The sequence below is a fragment of the Anser cygnoides genome, chromosome 15 (genome assembly GCF_040182565.1).
Source record: "Anser cygnoides isolate HZ-2024a breed goose chromosome 15, Taihu_goose_T2T_genome, whole genome shotgun sequence".
NCBI lineage: Eukaryota > Metazoa > Chordata > Aves > Anseriformes > Anatidae > Anser > Anser cygnoides.
In genome coordinates, this window is record NC_089887.1 from 7,759,082 (window position 1) to 7,777,523 (window position 18,442).

Here is an 18,442-nt window from a genome sequence, read left to right on the forward strand (position 1 = left end):
CAGACAAGACAATCAAAATGCATTGAAATACTTTATGTAAAAAAAGTTTTATATAATTTAATATACAATAGTTTTGTTCTTCCTGTACTTAAACTGGAGAACCTAGGCTCATATGTTCATCTTGTTCATTAGAAAGGCGTCTTAATTTCTCTTTCAATTTTTCTATTTCTTCCTCTTGCTGTCTCAACTTCTGCTGTAGATTATAAATAACCTGAAAGTAAGAGTTTATTTCATTTATATACAGGCAAGCATAAAGCCTTACTAATTTATTTGTGTCTGTACTGGATTGTGAACAAGATTCATTCTGCAGCACCAGAGGTATTAGGGTATTTGATATTACAAATTGAAAAAAACTGGCTCAAGGAAAGGGAAAATAAAGATTCTGCAGAGTTGACAGAAAGCTTCAAAAACTCTTATGACATTTACCTCAAGTGGTATGTAAATCAAGTGTCCAGTCTTAATTAAATTACATATGCCTAATGACCACTTGTCTACTTTAAGAGACCAGAAACAGGGGCCTAAATACTGTCAGGGGGAAAAAAAATAAAAAAAAAATCAATCACACAGTCCTCTTAAGTTATTTGAAAAATAAAGATACAGGCACAGTAGAGGCAGAGAAACTAAGGGGATCATTATAAAGCACTTTTCTTTCTATATTTCTTTATCCTGCAAAGGCTGAGGTTATTGGCATAACTTACATGTTCTGTGGTATGAAATAATTCACTTTCACGAAGCTGAGCAGCAGTTGGTCTTTCTGTAGATAGCTGACTGGTGAGAAGCTTAACATACTTGGCTTGAACAGGCCATTTTTTGTAGAAAGCATGAGGAATGTGGCCATTCCTCAAGTGTGTAAGAACTTCTGCTCTTTCCATTTCTGTTCCAAACGGCTGGAAGAGTTCTAGCAGGATAACACCCAAGCTATACATGTCTGACTGGAAAAGGGATGAGGAAAAAGGTCTGGGATAATCCTTATTTTAAATGACTTACTAGATTTCTGCTAAGTTTCACAATATGAAAAGGTTTTGTTATAAAGTTACATGGCAGTACTAAAGCAACTCAAATTCAAATCTATACAGATTCTTCAAGATGAACCTAGAAATGCAAATTTTGCATTTAGCAGCTTAGTTGAAATTTGTTTCAGCAAGAAAATGAGAAGAGAGATTTACCAGCTATGATGCATAGGTGAGGGGCTTGTTTTATTCCTATAATCCAATTCTAAGTACACCTTACAGAAATCAGTAATTTCACCGTAAGGCTCTTTTCAGATAAATGGTGCTATTAAAATTAAATACATAATTTTTGAAAAATTACATTTCAGGTTCCACAGATAGACACAAGGTGTAACATCAGACAATCTGAATATCAGTGCTTAATTAGGTAATATTTAACAGCATTTAATTGGCTTCATAGAAAAAAAAAAATCCCTACCTTGAAATCATAGTCAGATCCCTGCAGTTGTTCTGGTGAGGCATAGAGGCAAGTCCCCACACCTGAAGTATGCGTCAGACCTTTAAAAAGTCAGTTCAGACTTAACTCAGGGTTACCATTTCATTTAAGAATTTAGTATTAATGTTTTTAATATGACATAAACTTAAATACTGAAACCTAAAAAGATTTCTGCTCTTACCATTTATCCTTTCTGTGTGAATCTTCATCATCCTATCTGCGTCATCCAAAAGAAGGTCTTTGCATGCTAATCCAAAATCTCCTATTTTAACACAATGATCTGATCCATGTAGAAAGATATTTCTGGGCTATAAAATGAGACAGTATAAAGTCTTACACAAACCTATACATAGGATTACAATGTATTCAGCTGTTTCAAAATCTGTAACATCCATTCAGAGGGATAATGATTATTTAATAACTTCTGTTAGTAAGAGAAAAAAATAGACTATCAAATTATGTGTTAACAAGCACTGGTTGGACGGAAAGACCACACATGAAGGACCTAGGGAAAAGTAAAGAAAGCAAAACTGGAAAAACAAAGATTTAGTGAAAAGACAAAGTACTTTTTTCTTCTCGTCAAGAAATGGAAATTTGCAGAACAGTAATCTTAACAGGCAAGAATGCACAGCAAATTAGACCAACTAACACAGCAGGAAGGACTGAGATCTTTGGGCTAGGCGTAGCATGAAACAGATGTACTTTTCTGTATGACAAGCACAGCTGCAACATGCTACTTTGTTCCAGGAAAGTTGCTAAGAAAGTAAGTGCTGAGAGGCTGCTAAGTAGGGAACGCTGACTGTGGAAAAACTGAAATAGTTTTATCTGTGTGTTTTGGCTGTATAAGCACTAAGCAGACATGTTAGTGCTATGTGTCTAGGAAAAAGAAATACTTGCCACATGAAAGAAAACGTAATATCAAATAAAAGTTTTTACTTAGTCTCTGCAGCACAGAATTTCTGAACTTAGGTACACTTCTATGATAAATGAAAACAGTGTTGCTTAGTACAGATTTTTTTCCTACTAAATAAAATGAACACTGGCAAGAAAGCAAATGGAACAGAAGACTTTTTCCATTCTTAACCTTTCACTGCTTTTATAGTGCATTTAAAAGGTTGCACTGAATAATAAGGTTACTTCAAAGCTACTCTCCAACCAGACATCCCACAACATCACAAACAATGACACTGCTTAAGTGATGGATTCCAAATCTTTTATTTCCAACTATGGATTTTCATTACAAAAACTACAAGTCCCTTGTCTACAAACAATATGATCAAGAGAGACAGTAGAGAGACTGGCCACTCTCTACGTTTGCTGCGTTCTCCTGGGGACAGAGGAAATGCTGTGAAGAGCTATATGAAGTAATAATGGAAGATGACAACGCTTAAAGCTTTACTATCTGATCACTCTGACAGCGAAACAGTGACTGCTTGGGGAGGACCCTTAACTCATAGACCTGCTCTCCCTCCAGGTAACCATTTGATCGGGATTATAATTTATGTTTAAATAATCTTGTAGATTTAAGAAATCCCACTTTTTTTTTCCTAATGAAAAAAAAATCATTAAAAAACATTTGATGGTTGTGGCTTCTAATGAAAACAGACTCCTAAATCTTAGTAAAATTGAAGTCACAGGACTTGCAGGCACAAGTATTACTTTGGGGAAAATGGATCTCCAAGAGATCACAACAGGGGCCTTCCACATCTCACATTTCTTTGAAGGAGTCAGTGGGCCTCTAGTTACCAGCAATCCAGTTGAACTCATTTATATTAATTTCAAAAAGATATTTGTCCAGACCCTCGCTGAACTCAACTGTAGTGAAGTTAGAGGGAAGGTCCCCCCAGATAAGTAACTAGTTTAAAGACTTAAAAGAAACAATAAATAGTCAGCTTTCAAGGTGAAGGATATCAACTGATTTTTTTTTTTTTATGAATTTGTGCTGGGAGCTATGCTGAACAACATACTTGTAAATGATTCAGAAAAAGGAGGGTGAGTGGTGAGATGACAAAGTTTACCAGCTGTACTGTATTATTCAATGAAATAACGATGAGGTCTGAATGCAAAGAACTGTAGAAGGATCTTGCGATTCTTAACAGGCAGGGAGTACAGTGACGAAAGGAATTCAGTGCAAATAAGCATTAAAATTAAAATGTAAATGAAAGGAAAAGCAATCCCAATTTTATATGGGCAACAACTGTCTCTGAGCTGACTGTTACCACTCAAGAGTGGTAACAGACAACTCCAAAAATGGCAAATTGATGTTCATCATCATTCTATAAAGCAAATTGTACATTACCAACTAAGGGGGGATATAAAGAAGAAAACATCATATGATACTATATGAATTAATACGCTACCATCTTCAATACCGTCTACAGTTCTGAGCCTCCCATCTCAAAAAGCCCATAGAGCTGGAAAAATGTGCAGAGATGGTTCACATGAATGCTGAAAATTTGGAATGGCTTCCATTCAAGGAATCACTAAATATAAAGCACAAGACAAACTGTCAGGTTTAAAACAGATCTATTAAATCATGCATGGAATGGAAAAAGTGAGTAGGAAACACTACTCAGTAATTAATATAAACACAAACTATAACCAGAGGTAGTATCTGTTGACTCAGAGTCATATCATTGTTGAATACACTTCTTATGCTGAAAACTGCCTCGTTACAATAGATTTTTAAATAACATTTTCTAAGCTGAAAATAGAGAAGAGGCAAGAAGAACTAGCTGATGAAGACATCTATAGCAAATCTGTCCAAGAAGCTGCTAAATTTTGTTGATTTACAACCCAAATCTGACGACAGAACTGACCTATAACAAGCTGTAATCCACACGTCCTGAAGCCCAAGCACTGTATCACAGACATGATGGTTCTGCCTGCTTATGCTTCTCCTATGAGCTTCAGTGACCTGAAGCTGAACTATGATGACTCATTTATCATCCTATAAAACTGGGAAATAGAGGAACTCAAGGCATAACATCATTTTATGCATTCCTGCTGGGCACACAGAAGCTGTGGTTAGCAAAAATGAATTAATGACCTAACTTCTGTTAGGTTGCTAATGACCTAACTTCTGTTAGGTCATAGCAACCCATAAAATGCGTTCTGACAACTAACGTTTTGCGACCTGTTACAATGCTCTGCCCTACCAGTCCAAAAGTATTTTAAATTAAAAAAAAACCCTGAAACTGTGTTTTGTATTGCAGAAATAACAAGAGGCTACACAGCACTTCATCTCGTACTAAATTTGCCTAGTACTTATAGAGCTGGGACATCCACTTCAGACAAATTTCAGAGAGATCAGCAAACTTGACAGCATATTACAGAAAAGTGTCTCTGTATCTTGCACACTGTAATGTAGCAGACAGATCCTGAAATGAGTAATTACAAATATGACCATCTGCTACATTCAGGCCAGCAGCCTGATGAGGCCTTTCCACCTATACGCATTCTTTTTGAGTATTGTCTCAACATAAAGGACACTGCCAAGTCTGACTGGACACCTCTTCACATAGCTGCAGGATCACTAAACACTGAGGAAATAGCAGCTTTAATCGCACGTGGAGCAAATATTAATTCTGCTATTCCAACTTGTGGGAGAACTGCCCTTCACATTGCAGTGTGTGCAGCATCATCTAAAGCAAGCAGAATTTTAGGTGTCAACACAGATTGCATCCATTTACTGTTAAGTAACGGAGCCAGCGTAAATATCGAAGATCGTGAAGGACGAACAGCTATTCACGAGGCCTGCTCAGGTGGCAGAAAGGAAATAGTTGATCTCCTGTTAGAGTATAAGGCAGACATGAATATTTTAACAAGAGATGGACAATCTCCACTCTTCTCATTTCTTCAGCGCAGACCAAATTTGAAAGATACAGCACTGTTGAACAAGTTGCTGGGATTCTCCTATCCATTGAAGTTAACAGATAATCAAGGACAACTACCCGCTGGACTTCTGTTCCCAGAATTCCAAGCACTGAAAGACTTCCTTTTAACATTATCACAGAAGTTACTGTCCCTGCAGGATATCTGCAAAATCACTGTTAGAAGAATGTATGGCGAAAACAACAAGCATTGTCTCAAAAATAGGCTTCCAGTAACTGTATGGAATTCTTTATACAGCTACCAGGAGTTTGGAAAATACAGCCATGACGACGCTAAACAGGAAAGCAAACTGAAAAACTGTTAACCCAGAAACAGCCCATAGAAAATTAAAATTGATCCAGAATGAAGATTAATATTGTATGTCGTTTTTAGGTCATTCCACGTTCTCTTATGTGGAATGTTAATAACTAAGATAATATTTACAGTAATTTCCTCATACAGGTATCATCTCAGGTGCAGAGAACCTTTGAAGGAAGCAGCACAGAATACACATTCACATCATTTTTAATCAATTCCATGAGTTTAAACTGGTGTGTGTGTGTGTGTGTGTATGACAAGATGTATTCTACCTATGTTTCACATTTAAGCCAGCAAGTCAAAGCTGTTGTTATGATTAGAGTTCCAAAAAACTACAGAGGAACATAAAATGGACATCTATTCTAATCCATTCAAAGTGTATTTTTCTAAGTCTGATCTTCACTACATTTAACATGAATGAAAACAAACTTTTCATTCCTTCACTGAAGTCACCTACAATTTCAGTCCCTTACATTTGATAACAACCATTTTGAAAAACAGCAGTTATTTGCAATTGAGGAAAAATTATCAAAAAATAAGCAATAATTTGAACTTATTTTCAAAAGCTAACTGATTTGCTGTTAGCAAATTGAGGAGCACTCAAAGGTCTTTGCTTATTTTTATAGTTACCTAAAAGAGTGCTTTTCAGGTAATTTAGCTCCTACCCTGTTTAAGGAAGGACCAAATAAAACCAATCTGTCCATCCCTGTTTAGGACAAGACAATGGCTTCACAAAACATTTCCAAAGCTTAATCAGAATTTACTTTAAGTAATTGAGAAATATAGTAAAGAAAACATGGTAATGGTATAGAGGAGACAATTTATTTTTCATATATAATATAGCTAAATTCTTAAGAGCCCAGGTCCTCTCAAATTAACCATGAAGTTGCTTTCATCCTCCCATCATGTAAGCTATCTTCATTTTCTTTAACCTCAAGTGATAATTCAGTGAACTTACTTTAATGTCTCGATGCATCACTCCCATGCTGTGGATATAGCACACTCCTTCTAATAGCTCCTGAAAAATTTTCATTGTCCAGTTGACATCCACAAGATGGTATGGACCTTAAAAGAATTTTAAATCTGTATTATTTCAGCTAATTTTGCTGACTTATTTTAGTTTATGATACTATGCATTGCTGAAATTAGTTTATTTATGAAAAAAAAAAAAAGAATAGAATGAACACAGTTTAAAGAATGAAATTTCCCATAGTTCTCCTAAGAGGGTATTTTGAAACAGTAGAAAGTCACTCAGCTCAAAATTCAGAAGGGGACATGAATGCATCTGCATGAAAAGATTTGTCCAAACCCCATCATAGCTATTAGATTAAAAATTTAACAATCACAGACTTGAAAGTAACTATCCCCACTGTTTGTATATTTGACTCCGATTTGAATTCTGCTAGGCCCCAGTAATGACTGGAAGTTGTTGTTTCCATAAATTAATCACAACTTTTGTAAAACTGTACTTACTTGTTCTGGATTAAGAGACCCATGAACTTAATTAAAACCAAAACAATGATATTCTTATCACTCTCCAAGAGGATCAGAATGGTATATGAAAATGAAAAGAACAACAGGTTATTGTCTTCCTTACAACATAAATGACGGAGCTTGAAAATCAAGGAAAACGCATGAGAATCTCTTGAACTGTGAAACACTGATGGACTTTTCTTACTGTTATCTGCCTGACCACAGCATCAGAGATGACTGACATCTGATTACTCTTCACTGTGCACCTTTTGTTCTAGTCCCACCTCTCTTCTTTCTTACTACTTCCCCCTCTCTCTCAGAGTTTTCTGCTCTCACACAAAAAAAATCTTGTTCCTTTAATCTCTTTCTACTGTGTTTTCCTGAACTCTTCACTTCCATGCAACTCATAGATTGAAACGTAAAATACAGTTCTAGATAAAACCATAACAATTTGCACGATAGTATGCTGTCTGTATTAAACTGCAATATTCCTTTTTGGATCCTTCTGCAGTTGTGCTCCCCTCTGAAATTCCCAAACCTTCTCTGTCTGCTGCTGTCCTACATAGACTTAACAATGTAATTGTTTTTACCATTTCCCAAACTATTATTTTATTAAACTGCATTGACTTCCTACTTTAATGACCCAGATCTAATGTCTGCTGCTACTTTCAACACTCACCATTGTCTCCCTCTTGGGTTTCTATTTCTCAATCTCTAACCTATAACATTCACTTTTTCTCTCCTGTCACTTGTGGAAAGTTTGTGAAAATGGCATTTTGCAAGGCCAACGCCCTAGCAATTCTGTCATTCCTAGAAGAGAAAAGTCATCTCTTAAGCCTATGAAAGCTATAAAGACTATGATTACAGGAGACATTAGGGAAAGTCAGCTGATGGGGAAAAACAGTTAGCTGCTAAACCTCATTCCATGACTAAACGGAACAACAGATTTACCTGAGTAGTGATTTAACTAAGATTAAAAGTTAGGTTTTTTTTAGACCAATGGCAATTAGCTTTAAGAACAAACTTGAAAGCTTTTACGTATGTTTTAACTTGTCTGGAACAGTAGATGCATTTATGTTTTCCCCAGCAGATAAATTAGCCTGCGCGGAGCTCTGTTTTGTAGCAGCTAGACTGCTACCAAAGTAAAAATTCAATTATTTAAACAGCTTACTGAGAAAGAGCAAATTCTCTCATTAAAAAATTCTATTCCAAACAAGTAGTAGTGTCCATGCACAGATCCCTCCAGGTAACAACTATGCCTCAGGCATACATTCACTCTTCTTTGATGAGTGTCTAAAACTCATGAACTTAAATCTCTTTTACCAACACATAACATTAAAGGTTCAATACTAGCAGCTACTAAATGAAGTGAATAAATAATCTAATTAAGAAGATCCGTATTATAAACTGCTGAATTAAAACATTAAATCATGTAAATGGACTTTCAATTAGGACAAAAAAAAATTTGCTTTATGATATGTAAATTTTAAAAACAGTGATGAATCTTACTGGCAGTTTCCTCTGTTCTCTCACTGTATTTTTTATTACGGTCAACAATCCAATCCCATAAGGATAGTTCACACAGTTGCATCTGTATATGAAGCATCAAACGATACTCCACCTAACAGAAAAATAACAGTCCATAATTTTGCCAGTGTCATAGGACCAGTATTTCCTTACTTATTTTCTCTAAAAAGTAATAAAAACTAAATTTATTTTAGATATAAATTTAAGTTACAAGTAAAACTTTTCTATAATTTTGGTTCCTTTAGCAGTCATTTTCTTTTTTAAATTTATCATTATAAATCATTTCTATGTTTATCAAATTCTACTTTATAGTCATCATTAAACCAGACAGTAGCTAAGTATATCTAAAGAGAAAGGCATTTACCTCAAACTCTCCACAGAGAGCTACATCGTTCTTGGAGCATTCTTCAGTGCAGGACTTACTTTCAGTGCTAACATCTAGATCCAGACTACAATGAGGTCCATGTGATGAATGATTTTTAAAATCAGTTGACCCACTGTCAACATTACTTACAGAGTCTTCTTGTACTTCTAGGGGTAATTCACATCCATTTGGTTTCATAGATTCTTTACTACTACTGTTAGTAAAATCATTCTTTACATCCATGTTCTGCACCGATTCACTATCCAGATTTCTAAGACAGGTACTGTCACGGGACTTTTCTTCTTGTGAAGTAAGGTCAGCAAAGATAATTGAACTACCACTTCCCATGCTCTGAATGCGACAGTGATTACTGAAAAGGATAAAGGGAGGGAAATCAAAATATGTACCATTTTATGCCATCTATTTGTGATACGCCATTCTGAAAACTTTTTTTTTTTTTATTGTGAACTGCATTCCAGAGTAAAAGTTCATCTGCTTCGCCACATAAAACTTTATGTAACTGGCACTGTAGGTTCTAGCCTTTTGTACCTTCCCTCAGCACAGATTTTTTGACAGCTGACCCAGACAGCTCATAGGTACACACAGTCCTGGGTCACAGCATTTACTGGGCAGAAGTACGATGATCCATTCCTTCTCAGTTAGGAAGTTACGCTATAAGATACCTCATCGGACTCTGTCTCTTTATGAAAAGGGCCAATCAATACTTCTGAGAAACAAAAGGCCACTTTGCTCTAATAAGACTCCACAGTATAAATCAGTGTTGGTGAATACTACAGAACTTTTGAAGTAAACTTGAAGCTCAGTTCAACACTCAGACACTCTGAAATTGAGGGATCCAAGGAAGGCAGGAGAATCCAGCAACATTCTTCAGCTCATACAACCAGAAGAGAAATAATGACAAGGATAACTAATACTTATTCTTTGTTATAATTTGGAAATAAAAAATACTTGTGCAATACATGCTGAATTCTGTACTGTTTTAATGTTATTTAAAAACAAAAGTCTTTCTGTTAAAGACAAATTAATGTTATTATTGAGATGTATAATACTTACTTGCTGCTCTCTTGCTCCAAAGATAACGACTGCAACTTCAATATTGTCTTATCTATTGGATGAAAAGATAAATGGTATTTTACAAAACAAAACATGCAGATGGGTACTGCAAATTAACATTTAATCTATATCATCTTACTGAACTTAACTTCATTATCTGCAGCTCTCTCTCTCTCTCTCTCTCTCTGCTAATGCAAAAGCCATCTCTTAGTCTACTAGGAACCTCAGTAATTTGTTTTTCATTCTTCTTTATAGGAAAGGAAAATGTTATAAGCAATCACTGAAAATGTTGTACTGTGTTTCCTTACATTCACCCAGATTTAATTAATTACTTAGCCAATTCAAAATCAGGGCTTATAATGTGTACGATAATACACAGTTAAAGAAGCAACTCCATAAGACACCACCTTTTGCATCACCTTGCTGCTGTTTCGAAAACACCTGAAATGATTTTCATTAAAATTTCTTATTTATATGAATAACTAATTTGTTTTAGCACACATAGGTTTCAAAAGCAAATATGAAATACCCATCTTGTAAGCCAAAGAAAAACATTAAAAACCACAATACCCACATGTAGATCTAGTTATATATTAACATTATTGACATTAAGTTCTTGTAAAGTACTCCTAGCACTAAAGATGCATCCTTCAACATTCTCAGTATCGCGGTTAAAATCTCTTGTCTGTTTTACTATACCATCAACTTCCTATGCATTTTCTTTAGTGCTTAAGGCTGACTGGGCATCAATCCACTGACTTGGAAGGCAATAAGGTCATATAGAGGATAAGCAAACCTCCCACTAAGAGAGGATCAAAAGATTTAACTGCTAAAGGCATTCCGGAAGAGAATGAAAAAGAAAAGTGACCAACAGATTAGGGTTTGAAAAGGACCAAAGGACAAAGTGTGGAAAGAGCTGAGAATAGAGAAACTGGGAAAAAAACAAAAAAAAGAGGGGGAGGGAAGGTCACCAGGGAAGAATGTGTAAAATGAACATAAAAGTAGAAAAATTCTCAACAGCTACAGATAATAGCTGATGCCCACACACAAAAAACAAAACCAAACAGATTCCTCTGTCACTGCAGAACTATGAAACTCGATTTGTCAAATTTAAAAACTCTCCTGCAGAAAGCAAAATAAGTTTTTATTTTTTCCCTTCCCATTAAAGTATTTCCAGTCTCTTACCTAACAAACTTTTTTTTTTTCTCCTATTCACCCCTTTTCTCACGGTAGCTGAAATGGTTAATTCCCAAGTATTCATTTTTCTCCTTGTTAACTCAACTAGTTTTTGCACTAAGAGGTTTTCATTGCATTCCACTGAAATTCACCCAGCTTTAAAATCCTCCTCAAATACTACCAGAAGAGAAGCCAGTAATTCCACACTTCCAAATTTATCATTATCATCATTTGTTATTCATCAAATAACACAAGCAAGACTGAAGCGCACAGAGGGACATAAAGACCTGGTGGTCATCTTTAGTTTGCTTTGTTGGTGTTTTAAGGAGGAAAAAAAAAAAAAACACGGGAATTTTATCAGAGAAGTACTCTCCTGCAAATAATAGTACAAAGGTTATACATAGGATGCAAGAATTGCACAATATGCTGTACTTTCCTTTTGGGCATAAAGTTTGAACATGTTCCATCCAAGCAGTGTGATAGCCCACAATATTAGGATGCTGCAGTCCAGCCAGCACTTTAACTTCTCGTAGTACCTAACAGGACCAAGAAGAAACAGTCTGTGTTCTTTATTCTGAGTGCTTAGTAAACCCGAATAGTAACAAAAAAAAAATAGTTTCTGATAGAAAAAAAATAGATAAAATTATTACAAAAACTGAGGAGATTTGGAAGCTTTAAAACAAATTAAGATTTTTTTTTTGAAGGGATGACCAAATTCAAGTTAATATACTACTATTAATGGACTTAAACACCTCTTAATTACTTTTTTTCTATCAGGTACTGATAGGGTCAAGTCTTTGGAAACACAATACTAAATGTATAACAAATGCTATTAATATTTTTGATGTTTTGAGAAATATTAACTGCATTACTAAATTAAATTGAAATCAGTTAGAGGAGACACAGAGTTAGAACAGAGACAAACCAGGATAAATGATACCTTCATGCAATCTCTTCTTGTAGCCTTCTTAATATTGATTTTTTTAATAGCATAGAACTGACCATCTAACTTGTTTCTGACCTGAAAACAATTGTAATATGACAAAATTAGATCTTAACGTGTTTAGATTAATAAGTTATTAAATCCTATAGAACCAACCATTTTCTAGTAATTAGTTTCTGCACTCTATTTGAATAACCTCTTACTTGTATCAGAAAGTAGCTATCTAAGATGAGGATACTATACTTTTACCATATTTCAGGCCTGCAAACATCTAATCCAATCTTTTTGAAATACATATCTCTGTATCTGCCTTTCCATCAGTTAAAAAAAAAAAAAAGCTGACAGGTACTGAAAACTGCTTGATCAGGTTCTCAATAAATCTGAGAGACCACAACAGTCATTTATATATGGCACATACCAGATGGGAAGCTTTAGGCTGGCTGTATGCTACAAGTGTTCAGTACAATTCAACATTAGGTTGAACAACTTACATCCAAATTAAGGTTGCTTTCTTTTCAAGCAGCCACAACTGGAACATTGGGATATGAAGATTAAACAGCAAATCTAAATTTGAAAGAAAAACTAGCTATAAAGTGGTAAGTTATAAATGGAAGGTAAAGAATACCTTGAATACTTGACCATATCCTCCTTTTCCTAGTCTTGCAATCTCATCAAATTCATTCAAGTACCGTGAAGTCTGTGCTTCCAAGAGAACTTCTTTTCCCCTATTCAAAAAAGTTAGGCTGCATTAAACTAAATTGAAACTTTTAAGGAAGGTATTATATATGCTACAGGTATAGACAATCTAAAAATACTGTTTACATTATGAAAAGAAGAGAAAAAGAATCCTTTGGCACTGCCATACTGTATACTGAAAACCAGGAGACTGCAACAGCATGCACGTGGGCAGTTACGGTAAGAAGAACCTACGTGCTACACATACATACCCCGAGTTAATGTAAGTATTCAAATGATTTAAGTTTATTCCTGAAAAATTTGTTTTCGTATGGCCACCCTAACCATGAGGGTTGTATTGAAAAAGGAATTTCCATCAGATCGTTCTGAGAGAGTTTGGAAAAATTATAATTTTTTTCCATGTTTCAGAGAGGAAACATGAAAAGCAGTATTAATTAAATTAAGAGTGAAGCACAGAACTTTAGGGAGGGTGTTGTTAAATATCATTTAAATGCTTTGAATACATACCCAATTGCATGAGAATCTCCATTATCCAGTTCCTGTGAAACAACAAAATCCAACATAAAAACATGCCACAGAGTGATAGGTCTACCATGCCATCAGCACAAACAGCTAAATGAAAACAGTAACTAAAACTATGCTCTTAAAAGAAAATGAGGTTACAGATAGCCTTTCATTCTGCAGAGAGCTTCACCAAATTAAAGTATTATTCTCCCACCAGTAATCTGCTAACATCCCTTTACTGGAGAGATTATTGTCCTTCAAAGTTCTGCTGGCAAACAGGATAAAATGAAGGCTCTAAAATGTGCTTAAGACAACATTAACTAGCTTAGTTGAAGTAGCTAGGTAAGCAAACTAGTCTGATTCAGCCTGAAGCCTATTATGCAGTATATAAAATTATGCCCACCATTAATATTAATCCATTATAATAAACAAGGGTGTTAACACAAACGACTGGAACAGTTAGAAGTTGTAATGGATGCCGGTCTATCATTGGAAAAAAAAGAGAAAAAGCTGTAGCAATAGAACACTTAGAACACTTTGCCTGTGTTTAAAAGAAAAAAAAAAATCACTTTTTAAAAAGAATTAGGATTTAATAAGGAATGAAATATTGCTGGCTTCAAAAGCATTGTTTTGCACCTGTAAATCCAGAATGTGTCATCCCACACAGAAAAGGCAGAACTGGAATACCATTTTGTATAATTATTGAAAACATCCAATCCAATACTAAAAGAACCCCAAAACAAAAGCTTCTTTGGATGCAATGATGTGTTAATTCCTTAATGCAGAGGTTGCCAAACAAATTTAACAAAGCTTACCCCATTAAGTACTTGTCGATTAGCTGCTTTCATTAGTTCAGTAATGGCTCTATTATGCTGCAGTCTTACAGTACTAAATTCATCACAGAAGGCAAAAGGGGAGAGCAACCCTGTTCTTGTGAAAGCCTGACGAAGTACTGTACAGAGGAACAGAGAGAAAGGTCACATTAAACGAAGCCTGCCAATAACCACTTGTTTTTTAAATGAGAAAACTTTATTTGAAAGATAGCACATCTGAAAAACTGAACATTCAGTCACTCTTATTCTAATGCCCTTTCCCATACTCTTAGCAATAAAAACTAATTAAGACCAAACTAGAGCTGCTGGGGGGGAATCCGTTTGCATAATGCAGTCATTTGCCATGCCTTTCATGGCATCTCCTTTCTCACCTCAGTAGATGAATTATACAAACATCCACCCGTTCACTTACTTGTCACCTCTAGACTAATTTTGCTTCGTAAAAAGAAATTCAAAGCATGTTTACAAGTATGAGGATGTGTTTATAATAAAAAGTGGTATTGTCAAGACTTTCTAATTCCCACACAAGCTCACACATTTGTGCATGTACTTGTAGTAAAGCATCACCCCTGACAAAGTACTGCATATTTCACAGTCTGAGTTAAACACTGCTGTGGCGGAAAGAAAACTAACAAATACTGGAGATGGGTGCAGCTGTAAAACACTATGAAAAAGATTTAGAAGTTTCCTGCTCCGGCAGGGGGATTAGACTGGATGATCTTTCAAGGTCCCTTCCAATCCCTAACATATTGTGATTCTCTGTTCCAAGGTCTTAAACTTGCTTGTAAGATTTCTCTAAGATGTTTCTTTAGTATGGATATTTCAAAATCAGCCCATTATCTCTTAATGTACATAAAATTTACTGAAAGCAAACCTGTAAGGAATCAGGAATTTTGCTACACAATCCTTATGGACACAGTTACATACAGCAGGAAAGTGGGGGGGGGGGGGGAATGGGGCTGGGATCTAACCATGCCAACATGAATATGCCAACCAAAACCACAGAACAGATAATGATTACTGCAATATGTATTTCTTTTATTAATCGGGTTTATCCCACTTGGGCAACCAGTTTAAACTATACCAATGGAGGAATGTAATCTGCCATGGAAGTACACAGGGAAATCAAGCAGCTCCATACCTTGGAAAGTGCCTGATCCCTGGTCACTGCAGGGACATGGGAATAACCACATCTTGCCCAAGGCCCTTGGGTCAATAAGGGGGACGGTGAGAAGTTCAAGTATTCAACAATCCTTTATTAGCTTCAATAAACCCACCAAGGTAATTCTAAGATGCTTCAAGTCTTCCTACTGGCAGAGCTGTCAGTTATTAGAAAACACACAGATCCTTGGTCACTCTAGGGCAGAGATGGCAACACTGTCTCTCTCATGGTGCTTGTGACTGAACCAGCAAAATAAAGTTCTGATTAGACTCAACTTCTGGATAATTTAGTTTAGTGTTTCTAATAATTATTTAACATATCACTAAGTAGATAAGTATATGGTTAACGGTGAAATACTTCTATCAGGTAAGAATTCAGTGTTTCCACAATCCATTTTTTCTTCCTCCTCTCCAATTTAACAAATTCTTTTAAAATTATTTTAATTTTTGACATGATAGAGTAGATATGACATATCAGTATAGGGCAGCCTATAATTCTATAGGTATAGGCCAACCTAATCCTTTATCAAACAGGTAGATACAGGATTTCAAAATAGTCTGTCTATGTCTTTATAGAGATAAAATTATTTTTTCCCCCCTAAACATTATTTAACATACCATAAAGTAAATAAGTATAATGATTCTACTGCTCTAAAATCCAGCACCCCTTCCTCTAATCCAAATGTTTCTAAGAAATACGTTGTCTTCATTTACGATAAATTTATTGTGGATATTGGTACCAGTATAGGACAATTTTACTTTTCTAAGGTAAATTCTGCTTTTAGAACAGTGAAGATTCAATCTTTACAATCGTTTCTTTACTTTTCCTTGAGCTATCATGAAGCAGACAGGTACAGGCTGGCCAATTTAGTCTAGTCTACTACTAGACCTTTATAGGTCTAGGCCACATAAGCCTTTACAGGTTAACTTCATAGGTTTTAACCTATATAGGTTTAACATTCACAGGTTAAAAATTCAAATGTCTTAATTTATCTTGTATCATAAATCAGGCATATCAGTATAGGCTGACCATACCCATACAGGGCAACCTATATGTCTTATGGAAAGTTACTTTTTTCGTTGTTGCTGTGTTTCTCTCCTAAAACAAGGAATTTGCTTCTTTTGTTTTTGACAGGTATTGTTGCTTTTGATAAAGATATAGTAAGACCTGGGGCCAAACATCTACATCACACTTCAAGAATGAAAGAGTGACAGTTGTCTGTTATTACTGGATGCTAGAAATGGCTTCAAATATAAGCAATATATTATGGCTATTTTTGTTTTCTATGATTACACAGAATAAGGAAAAAAGCTTAGATTGTTTCTCAAATGCAGTAAGCATATGTTTAATTAAACAAAAACACCTAAGATACGCCATATGACAAAAAGCTAGATTTCAGGAGAGACACCTCACACCTAAGATGCAAGGTCCAGGGTTACGTCAAAGGATTCTACTGGAAAATAAGACTTCCAAAACTATTTACTCTGATTTTCATAGAACAAAATTTGACAGATGTAGTGAAGACTACGTCACAGCTATTTCTTGATAAATATTTATGGTAAATCCCACTTTTATCTGTGTTTTTAAAATCATATTTCACATTTCCACTAAGTGTAGTCTCTTTTTAAAAAATTACCTTGCTACCCTTCCTGTGATGCAGCTCTCATGATTTAGCTGAAGCAGAACTGTCTGTTCCTTGTACCAGCAACAACAACATTTGCTTACTACTTTTGAAAACAACACAGGTCCTCAGCCCCCATCAAAGCTGATTCATGGCATACAGCCTCTTTTCAGTACTAGTCCTGTCGCTTCATGGGACAAGACCTACAGCTTTTTACTGATATTCCACTGTAATCCTCCACAGAAGATTCAGGTATATATGGCAGTAAGAAAGCACTACTCTTACTAACTTCGGAACAAACACCTCGAATGAACAGGGTTGTGCGTGTACATGTGGCAGAGATGCTCCAGCAGCGACACAAGCAACAGCTGGTTTTGTATGGTCGAGGTGAAGTTTACAAACTTCTGTGACCCATTTGCAACTCGCAGTTCTGCTGGCACATCTGATTCTGGAAAAGGAAAACCAGAAGAAGGAATTTAGAACTGATTATATTCCGAGTTACCAAAAAATAAACACACAAATACCCACCTGCCTTCCACAGCTTTAACACAACCCTGGCTCACAAAAAGGCACACGAGCTGCTGCTGAGCGAGAAGGTTAAGATGCTAATTAGGAACCTAATTATAATTAATTTTTATAAGTGCCTATATAACAAAGTAACCGGAGAAGACGAGGCTCCCCGGGGGCGGCCCAGCTCCCGCAGCGGTCGCGGCCCTGCCCGCTCTTGCATCACCCCCCGCGGCCACCGCTTCCTCAGAGCTGAGGGGAAGGGAGCGAGGCGCCCATTTCACCTCCTCCTCACTCAGGGAGCCGGGGCCCCGCCGGCACCCTCAGAAAACGGGGGAAGAAACGGGGAAACCTCCTTCCTTCCCCACAGCCCCCGGGGCTCCCCTCATGGCCGCCAGCCCCGCTTACCGTCAAAGCGCGGCTCCGGGCTCTCCTCAGGGAACTCGATGGCGGGCGGCGGCAGCGAGTGGGGGACCCCGGCCCTCGGTGGGGTCCTGGGCAGCCGCCTCGGGCGTCCCTCACCCCGCCACATGCCGGGTGCCGGGGTCGGGGCCTTTTTACCCCGAGCCAACGGCGCCTTCGCGGCCGCCTCCGTGTGGGCGGGCCCGGGGGCTGGGCCAGCGGTTTATGGCCGCTCTTTGAGCATAGAGCAATAAAACGTTAATTGAGGGGGGGTGATAAATCGGAGAGAGGTAAATACAGCCCGGAAGGCAGAGCCGGGCGGGAAAGCTACGGCCGAGGAAGGGGCCGGGCTTTTGGCCCCGCGGGGAGGATCGGGGGGCTCCCCGCCAGCAGCGGGGCCCCCTGACCTCCGCGCCGGGCTCGGGCTGCCCGCATCCCCCGGCTCCCCGCCGCCTTCCTCGCCCCCCGAGCCGTGACCGGGGGTCGCCGAGCCCCCTCTAGCGGCTCCCGGCAGCGGCACAGG

At 37.1% G+C, this 18,442-nt stretch overlaps 2 protein-coding genes across 5 annotated transcripts; one reads left to right on the forward strand and one right to left on the reverse strand.

The window, feature by feature from the left end:
* Positions 1-18: 18 nt before the first annotated feature.
* On the reverse strand, positions 19-18,096 carry EIF2AK1 (eukaryotic translation initiation factor 2 alpha kinase 1). Of its 4 annotated transcripts, none has more exons than XM_013177165.3 (15): positions 17,926-18,096; positions 17,300-17,458; positions 14,210-14,346; positions 13,398-13,429; positions 12,820-12,919; positions 12,192-12,272; positions 11,688-11,787; positions 10,076-10,127; positions 9,002-9,371; positions 8,620-8,731; positions 6,596-6,702; positions 1,628-1,754; positions 1,429-1,508; positions 699-932; positions 19-211 (listed from the first exon to the last, which is right to left on the reverse strand). In XM_013177165.3, the coding sequence occupies exons 1-15, from the start codon at positions 18,047-18,049 to the stop codon at positions 89-91; spliced, it is 1,938 nt and encodes a 645-aa protein (XP_013032619.3). In that variant the 5' UTR covers positions 18,050-18,096; the 3' UTR covers positions 19-88. The 4 variants fall into 4 exon arrangements, with proteins under 4 accessions (XP_013032619.3, XP_066833533.1, XP_066833534.1 ...); XM_066977432.1 differs by lacking the exon at positions 17,926-18,096 and adding an exon at positions 17,539-17,649; XM_066977433.1 differs by lacking the exon at positions 17,926-18,096 and adding an exon at positions 15,505-15,628 and having other exon boundaries at positions 17,300-17,432.
* ANKRD61 (ankyrin repeat domain 61) lies at positions 1,779-6,060 on the forward strand. The gene is made up of 2 exons (XM_066977436.1): positions 1,779-2,920; positions 4,662-6,060. The coding sequence occupies exon 2, from the start codon at positions 4,832-4,834 to the stop codon at positions 5,642-5,644; it is 813 nt and encodes a 270-aa protein (XP_066833537.1). The 5' UTR covers positions 1,779-2,920; positions 4,662-4,831; the 3' UTR covers positions 5,645-6,060.
* Positions 18,097-18,442: the final 346 nt, after the last annotated feature.

Coding starts and splice junctions, on each gene's coding strand:
- ANKRD61 (XM_066977436.1), top strand. CDS start 4,832: ATGAGTAATTACAAATATGACCATCTGCTACATTCAGGCCAGCAGCCT.
- EIF2AK1 (XM_013177165.3), bottom strand. CDS start 18,049: ATGTGGCGGGGTGAGGGACGCCCGAGGCGGCTGCCCAGGACCCCACCG. Junction 6,703..8,619: donor GAGAACAGAGGAAACTGCCA/GTAAGATTCATC, acceptor AATTCTTTTAAG/GTCCATACCATCTTGTGGAT. Junction 933..1,428: donor GATCTGACTATGATTTCAAG/GTAGGGATTTTT, acceptor TCCCTTTTCCAG/TCAGACATGTATAGCTTGGG.